A 12,539-nucleotide genomic window follows, 5' to 3' on the forward strand; every position below is an offset into this window, starting at 1 on the left:
TGACATTCTACAATTGGGGTTGTACTCACTGTTGTTGCCAGCTGTTTAGTCATGAATGGTTGTGTGCTGAGTTATTTTGATAGGACAGTGATTTCACATGTTATACAAGCTGTACACAGTACATTACGTTGCATCAAAGTGTCGTATCTTCAGTGTTGTCCCATGAAAAGATATAATAAAATATTTACAAAAATGTAAGTCCCGTCCTCATTTTTGTAAGCACACAAAAATTGCATAGCATTCACGCTGCTATTCAATTTCCCAGAGATTCACCATTTAAAACTGTTTTCCCGGTGGAAGTCCCAAATGGACCGTGATTACTTATCCAATAAACATAAAAGTTAGAAGCAGGTTAGCTTTTCAGCTACGGGCAATACCAGAAAATAAACTACAACATATTTGGGTTTGCGATTTTATTTTGACAGGTAAAAAATGTTCAAGTGCTACTGTTCAAGAAACGTTAGCATCTGAATGTCATCAGTATGTTGGTAGGTCATAATAAAATATAAAAAGAAGTAGTAAAGCGATACAGTCATATATTTATGGAGTAAAAAGCATGCTTGCCACATTGTCTGAACCCAGTACAAAAATAAATGCACACTCTCTTATAAGTGCTCAGTGGGAAGAACACAGTAAACATACAGCAGGAAAACAATGGCTATGGATAATTATTCTGTACCTGAAATACTAAAGGGCGTTAGTGAAACAGCAATGGCCGTATCTATACATTGAGATTAGATGGCAGATACAAATAATACAAGTTGTTTTCTCCATAGTCCATATCTTATTTCCATCAACTGGCTTTGAGGCCCATGGATAGCGGGTCAGATGGATAGCGGGTCAGATTTTACTCCAGTGCCCTACGAAGGTGAAACCGATGCTTGATGCTACAACCCACTCATCAAATTTAAGCATACTCTATGAGATATGTTAAAAAAAAAGCAAAGAAAAATAATGCAGGCAATACAAAAATGATCATTCTTATGAACACCTTTTTTTCATGATAAACATCAAAAATATTACTTTAAAATATACTAAGCAGATCAGTATGTGGGTTACTCCTGTCAGGGCCTTTTGTATTTTACTTAAAGTGAACCTAGCACCACTTTAGCTCCCAGGGCATCTCAATAGCACATTTGATATGCATGTCAACAAGGTGGCTCATTATTAAAAAAAACGTATTTCATTCTATCTCTCAGTTCTTTGCAGTACATTGCTTGGCTGTAATAGAGATGATCAATTTCTTCTGCTTGTTTTTTTTCTGTAGGCAAAATGAAGTAGGACAAAGCAGGAAGCAGTAGATCAAAGTCAGCAATAAGCTCCAACATCAGTCACATGAGCAAGGTGTCATTACTGCTTCCTATTTTCTCCTATATCATTTTCCGTATTGGAGAGACATCAAGCATCTCTAATAAGTAATATCCCTCCATAAAGCCACAAAGCTTCATAGGAGCTAATTCAGAGCAATTGTCCAGACTGCATTTGAAGCAAATATTTTGACTAGCCGCTTGGGGCAAAGGCTCCAATGTTGCTCCGGTTTTCTTTTTTGTGCCTGATAAATCTTTCCCAATGTATTTTATTGTCACACATCAACAAGAACAATTTAGACTATAATTACACATAGTGCTCAACCTACCAGATTTTAAGCAAGGGTAAAATGAACACATGGAAACACGACACCATGCAGATATATATCAATCCTCAGCAGTTTACAGGTAATGCACTGTATGTAAAACCAACCTCTCCTAGCTAGTGTTAAAAGCTGCACCTTTTGTTTTCTTGCCAACATACATCGTCGGGGGGAGATACTGGACTCTCTGAACAGAGCTTCATAACACACACTACAGTAAAGCTAGCTGTACAGCTTATGGAATTCTAGATATCATAGATTTGGTGTGTGTAAGAAAATTAAAGTGAGCCGTGATATTTCTTTTTTTTTTTGCTATGGGCAGTCATCGTATTTTTGATGGTCTATTTTTAAAACATGATGAATGATATGCATCTGAAACAATACTCAGTCTTAAGGTTAAGCAACCCAAGAATCTCAGTTAAATTAATCTTAAACTAATGTGATTATAAGTGAAAATGGTGAAATCTACATTAAGTGGCCAAATGGTTAGCAGTTGTGCCTTCCAAATTATGGGGTTCGGGAACTGAGACCCCTGTAGGACACTATCTGCCTGGAGTTTGCATGTTCTCTATGTACTTACATGGGTTTCACCCAGGTGCTCCAGTTTCAGTATCCCCAAAACACAAATTAACTGACTCCACCCAAAATCTGACCATAGAGTGTGATAGGAACATTACATAGTTTGTAATGCACCTGTGGTTTTCTTATGTCTCTGACTTGGAAGACAGGATTATTCTGCACTACTTTGTGACTTCATGTGATCACACATCACCACTGAAGGTGCAATCCCCAAATGTCTGAACTCCAGCAATAGGAATCCACTGGAGAAGCTTCTCACAACTGTTTAGGAACACCAGTGCCCACATTTGCAATGTATTTGGCACACGTTTGCTCGCAGCCAAAGGGCTTCAGTTTATTTCTTTGCTTTTGGCTTTCATAAAATACAGCCTTTATTTTCTTACTGACATGTATCACTAACCAGCTACTTGAAGGGCTCAAACCTACTCCAAAACTCTAGCGATTTCCCTAAACGCTTAGCTAATGTTAATGGATGGGCTAAATTCCACTGGAGCAATTGCGATTACCAAAATCGCAAACGCAGGACATTTTTAGCGTTTAGCGTTAGCAGTTCTGCAATGTAAAGTATATAAACGCTGGCGTAATTGCTCGTCAAAACCTACACATGGCGATTTTGCTAGCGTTTTTACATTACTGAACACTGTAAAAAAAAATGACTGGCAGTTTTCAATCTTTTGGACAGTTTATATATCTGTTAACCTCTAACCACCTGAAATGCATTAAGACTTCAGTTTATAACAAATATATATCTGTGCTAATAACATTAGTGTACAAATTATGTAATGCTTTCATAGGGATTAAAAGAGAAAAGAGTAGTCTGACTGCAAAGGCTACTTTTATGCCAAAGAACAGAAGGAAATGTTCTTCAGTGAACACGGTCGTCTTTATTCTGTTGGCTCTCCAGCATTAACTGGCAGCACTCCTGTTTCCTGTTTTACATTGCTGATTCAGAGTTGCCTATGCAGACATGCACTCAATGGTACTTTTTCTATTCAGTCTGGGAAAACTTGCATGTTGTCTCCAGTTACAGTATAGTTAACATCAATCAAGCATGGGCCTTATGTATGGAAAAAAAAAACGTTTCTGAAAGGAAAACGGCAGGATTACCAAAAGTAACAGGACAAATGCTTCTGTTTTATTTCCTACCCTACACTAGCAAAATGACATAAGAAATCTTATTGGCTAATATGGGCCAAGTGTAATGGAAGCAGTCATTTACTGCAGCTATCAATCACTACATTGTGTTTAGTAAGCCTCAGTGTGTGCCCTTACTATTCTCTGTGCTCCTCACCTTCTGCTGTGGTACTTTGTGGTGCCCTACATAGCCTGTTCCATCATATATGGGAAATGGTCGAGGCTGCCAGGATTTCTGGACATCTCTGCCCCATCCTTTGCACCAATATGAGGGAGTGGGAGGGGCCTAAGCAGCAGAAGAGAGTCAACCACTTCTGTGGCACTGCTAAGGTAGAGAGGGTGAGGGCAGAGCCAAAGACAACATGATTTACAGCAGAGAAGTATCCGTATTTTTTGTTGCACTGCACCATGCATGTTCATTTCCATCTATCTACTAGTTGCAGTCTACTGCCCTAAAACCACATGGACGGTTATTTCCTTCCAAGCCTTATTGCACTGGAGTTGATTCTGTGACAGAAAATTGAAAAAATGACATTCAGCCAAACGTTCAGGAAAAGCTTTAGCTGTAACTTACAAATTCCTCTCAGTGTTCGCTAAATGTATATTTTAATCATTAACATGCTTCTGTGGTGAACGGCAGCCTCTTGTTACTCAACATTCCTCAGTCTCCGTGAGATAGCAAAGATCTTCTAATGGAAGGAGTTGAAATGACCTTCCCTGCACAAAACCACCGGCTCAGGACTAGTGGTCCCAAAACACCACATGAGTGACAGCAAGAAGATTCTAAGCAGTGTGGTGGTTTGCTACACTACAGCTATGCTTAGATGTAAAATAAAAACCCTACTTCCGGGCTCTTTTACCCTACATGCAATCCAGATTTCTGATTTTGATGCAATTTTACATGGAATTTCGATTTCTGATTTTGATACGATTTTACATGCAATTCCGATTCCAATTTTTGATGCGAATAAAACAAGTCCTGCATGCTGCATTTTTTCCTGAGTTTTCTTCTGGTGTTGCTAGCAACCAGTGAAAATCGCAAATCGGCTTTGAAAAGAAACCTTAACACCAAGGGCTTGTTCACATGGGCTTCTGCACAGTGGTAAACACAACATTTTCGGCAGGCAACGAAAGCAACGTTTAAAGTGAATCAACATGAATAGAAAAGGTTTTTTAAATGATGGGTACAGCTTTTTGCATTGTTTGCATAGACACCACAGTAGATCTTGTCGCCTCGTCTTGGGTGACAGCTGAGTTTTGAAACCTAGGGGTCTCAAAATATGATGGGATAATGAAATGCCAGGAACCTGTGCTAATCCCTTTTCTGCTCGGTAGTAGAAAAGTGTTTGCATGGGCTAAACGAGCCACAAAAAGCCATCCCACCAGCCACCTGAGAACCAAGCCTTAGGCTTCATTTTCATTTCCAACCCGAGTGTGCCTTCCACATGAAGCTCACTTAGGTCACTGGAAAATGAGTCTCTGTATGCACAAAGAAATAGTATGATAGCGGAAACATAATTCATCTACTAAACTTGACTCATCGTAATGTAAAAATACATAAATGAAGGGATAGCTGGAAATTTTACCAATTGATTAGCATCTATTAGTTGTAGCTGCATATTTTTACAATAGGTAGCTACTTTAAATTAACCTGTTAGATATTTCTATAAAGTATTTCTCTGTAAATAAACCCCACTAACACTGTTTACTCCGCTAGAGATTGTAAGTACTCCGGTAAACGTTTGGCACACACATGATGGAAAGGAATCAGTGACTAATCTATCAATGATTTTAAATCTGGGACATTTTTGATCTCGAGGTCAAGTAACATTTGTCCAAAGGCTTTCCCCTGAAACAACAGAAAGCAAAACAAAAAAAAAAGGTTAAATACAAATAGCCCAAGAGAAATGCTCACACATTATCAAAATGTAGTTATTTTATAATTTATAAAATCATTAGTGTAAAGCTCTATCTCCCTCTCTGCATGGATCAGCGGGTATCAGCGGCAGTAAGTTTAAGTTATCCACCACCCAAAAATCATTAAGAGTCCTGAATCTCCGCTCCACCCCCCAGCGGCAAGACTGTTGCTGCCATCTTACCCCCATCTTACCTCTCTGGCGGTAACCCCGACCTACACTCAGGGTAGCCGCCGCAGAGGATTACATGGAACCCGGGAGTAACTTTTTGAATAAAAGTTGTTGTAATACTTGTAGCTAGCACTAGGCTAGCTACCTGTGTCCCCCAAGTCCTTCCGCTCTTCTCCATTCCCCCGATCGCCGCCGAAATACTACCCCACCCCCCGGACCCGCGATGGCGCTGCCTCTCCAATCACCTCCAGGCTATGCTATGGGGAGAATCGGGACTGCGCATGACGTCGATGACGTCAGACGTCATGTCCGATCGTCGCCATAGCGACGACTGAAGCTGAATGGGGCGGCTGCGGCTCTTGAGGGATCGCGGCTGGGTAAATATAAGCGCCGGTGATCGGGAGGGATCAGAGAGGTGCGGGGGACTTGGGGGACAGAGGTAGCTAGCCTAGTGCTAGCTACAAGTATTACAACAGCTTTTATTCAAAAAATTACTCCCGTGGACGCAGCCTCAGAAACTGCGTACCACCAGGGAGGTTAGTACTGTAGTAAAAAAAAAAAACCAAAAAAAACCCGCCACATCGGTTTTGCGGAGTAATGGGGGTTGAGGTGTATAATGATTTACGGGCGGTAGGTGACAGCTGCTGACACTCATTGATTCTTGCAAATCTAAGCTAGAGCTTTGCAGTAAAGATTTTACAAATGATAAAACAAGTACGTTTTAACTGCACTGTCTTTAATGAGAACCCGAGGTGTCAAAAATCAAATACTTACCTAAAGAGAGGGAAGCTTCTGGATCCACCAGAGGCTCCCTATGCTGTCCTCCGGACTCCACAGCTGCCCAGGACCCTTTTGTACATTGCGACCATGCTTCTCTTCATGCAAGAGGACAGCCGTTGTGCACCTGCATGACCACGGAGCCGCTCCCTTACTGCTCAGGCCACGCAGAAACACACACAGATCCAGCCATACAGATCCACCCACCCTGTCACAGCGTCTCTCTCCCCCACCCTGGCTGTCTACACAGCTTAGCTGTAATTGTCCTGGCAGCAGGAGAGGTGGAGCTACATCCTGACTGCATGTGCTTCTCCCCTCTCTATATACTGCATGTGAAAATAGCTAGAGAGGTGATAACTTAAGGACTGGAGTGATAAGATAACATTCTCACTATGAAAACGACACCCAATAAAGCAAGCTTCTTTGTGCTAGGTACACACTATTAGATTTTCTGGCAGATTTACTGGCAGATCGATTATTTCCAACATGTCTGATCTGATTTCCAATAATTTTCCATTCGATTTTGCATAGGAGTGAACAGGAAACACTCAGAAATCAATCGGAAAATAGTATGCAGCAGCATTAGTGAATTAACACTTAAAATACCGATTGATGTGTAGTGATAAGTTTTCACTTGCCTTATTATCACCAATTGAATTAAGGTTATTGTGTTTTCTCTACTCAATATAGAAAACACCATTGTGTATTTTCAGCAGGGAGGTGAGGCTGCATGACGGAAGCCGGAGGCCACATGGCTCTGGGTGGTCCACACAGGATATTGGGAGGAACAGAGCCGGCAGGTAAATATAACTTTCAAATGGATAGCAGCATAAAATGGAAGTGCAATTTCTGGCTGTATAGTCTTTTCAATTCGTTCCCTCCCAAATTGGTCTTAGACCATGGTACAGACAAAGTATGAATATGGTAGGGATTAGATTGTGAGGTCCTCTAAGGCAGTGTTTCTCAACATTTTATTGGTATGCACCCCTTTTAAAACTCTGTACTCACCAAGTACCCCCTAGCATAGTAAACATTATTACAAGTACCCCTTGACAAATATATATTTAATCGTAGTACCTTATATTTGGTTCTAAACAATTTCCAAGCATGTACTATTGCTTTTAATTAGCTAAAATACTAATTTGGTGTTGTTAAAATAAGATTTATCATTTTCTAAAGCTCTAAATTTGTTATTCTTGGTTAAGTATATCAAGCCCGAGTACCCCCTGGAACCATCAGAAGTACCCCCTGGGGTACGCGTACCACACGTTGAGAGCCTAGGCTCTAAGGGACGCTTAGTGACACAACTACGTACTCTGCATAGTACAACTTGCAGTGCACAAAGGAGATGGGAGGGGTCAGGAGGTGGCTCTGTACAGAGAGGAAGGCACTCCCCCTGTCGGCAGCTCTGTACATTGATGAAGCTGGTCCAGAGAAACTCCCGTTGAAAAAAGTCAGTCACATGATCACCTAATCCAAATATATGTGCACAAATATTAAAACTGTGAGTAATGACACAGTTCCCTATTCACCATTACAAACAATGAATAATCTGGAAAGGTGAGCCATAGCTTTAAATTAAATGCAAATAGTTATAAACCTTTCATTTCCATGTATTAACATGGTCATAAGTTTCACTCTAATTAATCAGACAGCATTCTCATTCCTCTCTTACTGTCTTTGTATTTGTATTTTAGGACTATTGTAGTCCCTTACACACTCCAATGAGTTCTGGGTCACCATGAGCTTGCTGGTTAGTCTGTACCTCTCGGTGTTACAAGCCCTATTCCATAGAGCCAAATTAATCCATGCCATGCACTGATGAGGATCAAACAATCCGAAACAACAAGATGACACATCATTGCATTCCAGCAGTTCTGGAGGTGTGTTTAGCTTCTACGGTTAACAATGGTTAATTTGCATATATTCAGCAGTGATGCACTGGGAGACATCTCAAGCTCACTCCAACCTGAATTATCGCAAATTCTTTCTGTTTTAAGAAAGCAAACTTTTGTTTTTCTTAGCATTTTAGTAAGGGGGCTTTTAGGACCATTGTCGTCCCTTACACACTCCAATGAGTTCTGGGTCACCCTGAGCTTGCTGGTTAGTCTGTACCTCACTGTATTTGAATAAAAGTGAAACTCGATAAAACAATGGAATGTGCAGCTACAATACAGCCATGTGAAATATTCTACCTGTCGGAAGAGCTCACCCTCTGCTGTAAATTGATTATTGTACATCACCACTGAGAAAAAATATTATTAATAAAAAACTAAAACAATGGACTATAGTAAACTAAACCCTTTTCCTAATTAGAGCATTTTTTCAACAATGCGCACAGCAATTAATTGCTTGGCTTACCTTCCACTAAGCTTCTTATAGGTCACTATGCCTGCCATAAAGTGGGCCATGAATGGATGCATTTATAAGTGGGAACCATGTGATGACTTTCCAGCAGAGGGAACACTAAGTTACATTGGACCCTCTTACTGAAACTGTGTGCACAGGATATACTGCCAAGCTCATATTATCCTGCATGCCTTGCCATTAATGATCCATATCATTAGATAGTGATTACTATTTTGACAGTTTTATAGTAACAACATGTTGACAGATATGAAGTATCCCACAACACATACCTGATTTTCTGTACTACTCCACTGCAGCAACCAAAGGCTGCATTATCAGAGTTAAGGCTAACATTTCAACACATAATATGTTTATTTTTCAAAGGAATCCTATGCTCAGAGCACTGGAAGCCATCAAGGCTAGTCTGCCTGATCTTTTGGTTCCAGTACTTTCAGTGTCCCAGGAAAGGATGCAGTTGTGCGGTTAGAATCTCAGTTCTGCATACTTGTTCTATGGTAGCCATTGAGGCAGTTATATCTCATGGATCAGCACAACAGCCAAGCCTGAAGAATTTATAAAGATATCAGCAACGGCAACCAATTTCTCCAGGTCTCTTTTAACAAAATGTTAATGAACAGTCCTTCAGGCTAAACATTTGGGTTGGGTTTGGTGGAAGCTTAGCCACGGGAACCCACTGCTTTTGAATGCGTGTGGTGATGGTGTCTAAAACTGCAGTGTACCTGGCTTTAGAACTGGAAAGGAAACAGCGCAGGAGGGTACAGCAGTGGTTGGCCAGCAACCTTGCAAACATCAGCAATGATTCAATGTCGAATCTGATAAGTCTCTTTGATGATCTGGAGTCAGAAACTTGATTGAGTTGATGCCCTACCAGCAGCTGTCTATATCAATTCTGTAAAAAACCTCACTTAAAGTAATATAAATGTTAATTACCTGAGGGTCACTCCTCAAGGATGCAATTCCTCCACCACCCAAGGAATTCTTCAGTACAAAGTTTAAGGCATAAACTCCTGGCAACTCATACCTGTCAGATTAAAATACAATCTATTAAAAGATCTCCTTCAGGCAAAAATCTCGGTCCTATTCCTCAAGGGAGATGTCCATCTTAACACAGTTTGATACAGAGCAATAATGTAGAGTCCTTTTAATTTGTGTCTGCAATCCCAACCACATGTAAGGTCCTCAGAATTGTCATAGGTCTATTGGTGGCCCCCCTCACTTCTTGTAGCTAGCCTGTTCTTAGAAGATCGCACCTGCATCATACTCATTCCATTTCTGAATAATTCATTTAACTGTTCTCTGAGAAATATGCAGGAATTTGTATTTTCTTTTCAATTACCTTTTCACAAAGTTGCCTGAAGTATTCTTATGTTATAATGATTTTGATGATGCCACAATACCAACACTACAAGTGAGGTGTAGCTAAAAATCGTTTCTTCAGATTTTGATCACATGACCTGAAGCAACAGACTACACGGATAGGCTTTTAGCTGTCTTTACTACAATAAGATTTTTTTTTATTTTAAAAGAAAAGGCATAATCTGTACTTGACCGAAGACTACGAATTAAAAAAAAAAGTGGGACCCAAGAAACTTGAAATTAACATAAAAATACCTTGTCTATAGGATAATTGTACTTTTACATTTTTGGGGAAAGACAGCTTTGAACATATCTCCTGATCTTGATTTGATCACAAATTAAAGCAAATTAAGCTCAAATATTAACAAACAGGTTAAGTTGGTGATTTGTAATGAGCATATTTTAGAGTAGTCTTAAAGAGACTCCGTAACAAAAATTGCATCCTGTTTTTTTATCATCCTACAAGTTCCAAAAGCTATTCTAATGTGTTCTGGCTTACTGTAGCACTTTCTGCTATCACAGTCTCTGTAATAAATCAATGTATCTTTCCCCTGTCAGACTTGTCGGCCTGTGTCTGGAAGGCTGCCAAGTTCTTCAGTGTTGTTGTTCTGCTATGAACTCCCCCTTTCAGGCCCCTCTCTGCACACTGCCTGTGTGATATTTAGATTAGTGCAGCTTCTCTCTTCTCTCTCTTATCTTTTACAAGCTGGATAAATCGTCCTCTGAGCTGGCTGGGCTTTCAAATACTGAGGAAATTCAGACAAGGGCAAAGCTGTTTGCAGGAAGAAAAGAGCAGCCTGAAACTTCAGTGCATGAGAGATGCAGGGGGAAAGAAACACACAAATGATCTCTTGAGATTCAAAAGGAAGGGTGTATACAGCCTGCTTGTGTATGGATGTATTTTGTATGTGTGGACATACTGTACATCAACCTACTTCCTGTTTTGGTGGCCATTTTGTTTGTTTATAAACAAACTTTTTAAAACAGTTTTTAACCACTTTTAATGCGGCGGGGAGCGGCGAAATTGTGAGGGTAATAGGAGATGTCCCCTAACGCACTGGTATGTTTACTTTTGTGCGATTTTAACAATACAGATTCTCTTTAAATTACAGGTCCTTCTAAAAAAATTAACATATTGTGATAAAGTTCATTATTTTCTGTAATGTACTGATAAACATTAGACTTTCATATATTTTAGATTCATTACACACAACTGAAGAAGTTCAAGCCTTTTATTGTTTTAATATTGATGATTTTGGCATACAGCTCATGAAAACCCAAAATTCCTATCTCAAAAACTTTGCATATCATGAAAAGGTTATCTAAACGAGCTATTAACCTAATCAACTGAATCAACTAATTGACTCTAAACACCTGCAAAAGATTCCTGAGGCTTTTAAAAACTCCCAGCCTGGTTCATTACTCAAAACCGCAATCATGAGTAAGTCCAGTGTCAACTACCCACAGTCAGTGATGGTCTGGGATGCCATGTCAGCTGCTGGTGTTGGTCCACTGTGTTTTATGAAGGGCAGGGTCAATGCAGGTAGCTATCAGGAGATTTTGGAGCACTTCATGCTTCCATCTGCTGAAAAGCTTTATGGAGATGAAAATTTCATTTTTCAGCACCTGGCATGATTGCATACTGCATCATAACCGCACATAGTGTGAACCAGCCCTTACTCTGCAAGTGTTTGAAAATAGTTCTCACAACTCCTTGTTGGAAAAATCTGTCATGCTGTGTATTTGCATTACTGAATGGAGGTTGCTTTACAGTGTTTTACTACAGTGTTTTTAATGTAATAACAAAAATGTGCAGCATTGAATAAGAAGTTTATACTTATTGACTGGCTCACTTTAACAAGATATTGAGTTTGAAAATTATTTTTATATATGTGTCGTTTTCTCTTATGACCACCTAGGTTATAGCTAGTTTTCCTTATCAACATGCTTTATGTAATAATGTTCTGTGATATATGTGGCGATTCAATCAAGCCTTCTGGAAAGAAAGATGTAAAAAGTTTAAATCTAAAGGGTAGTCTCTTAGATTATCAGTAACTTGACAGTACATAGAAGTGACTCCGAGGACACTGGTGAAGGCGCCCTTGGTGATCTATAATTAGTAGTTATGTAAAAAAAAGTGTAGCGTCTTACCTTCTCAAAAGAACAAACCATTAGTAATGGAAAATATCTATTTATTCATTGACATTAGACAACGCGTTTCATGGGCCTTGACCCACACCCTCAGGTGATTACAAGTGCCTGCAAAGATTCGGTTACAAGCATAGGCGACTACAATTGCTAAGGAGCAACAAGAAGTTGCACTCAATAAGGGACAATTGGCATGAATGTGCGCTGAAAGCCTCTTACACATGCTAGATGAAACTTGGCCGAGGGAACCGATAATGATCATCTCTTCTGAGAATTTAGTGTATCCACACAGGCCCCGATGCTTCATCCAAGAGTCCTTCTGCCAAGAGTTGCTTCAGTCCTCCCCACTAACCCCCCACCAGCTGTGTGATGGTAATTCTGCACAGCTCCATCAGCCCTTCCACCCCCCCCCCCCCCCCCCAGCATAGAAACAGGAGACATTGCTAGCCTTCAGGCTA

At 40.1% G+C, this 12,539-nt stretch overlaps 1 protein-coding gene across 3 annotated transcripts in view; it reads right to left on the bottom strand.

Moving 5' to 3' along the window:
- Positions 1 to 398: 398 nt before the first annotated feature.
- LOC137570123 (uncharacterized) overlaps positions 399 to 12,539 on the bottom strand; it is a 157,176-nt gene continuing 145,035 nt past the window's right edge. For all 3 annotated transcript variants that reach the window (XM_068278895.1, XM_068278893.1, XM_068278894.1), the window contains exons 20-21: positions 9,508 to 9,598; positions 399 to 5,192 (exon numbers count right to left, since the gene is read on the bottom strand). In XM_068278895.1, coding sequence (XP_068134996.1) covers positions 5,118 to 5,192; positions 9,508 to 9,598 — 166 coding nt within the window. In that variant the 3' untranslated portion in view covers positions 399 to 5,117. The remainder of the gene's footprint in view (positions 5,193 to 9,507; positions 9,599 to 12,539) is intronic.

Source organism: Hyperolius riggenbachi, chromosome 1 (genome assembly GCF_040937935.1).
Source record: "Hyperolius riggenbachi isolate aHypRig1 chromosome 1, aHypRig1.pri, whole genome shotgun sequence".
Lineage (NCBI taxonomy): Eukaryota > Metazoa > Chordata > Amphibia > Anura > Hyperoliidae > Hyperolius > Hyperolius riggenbachi.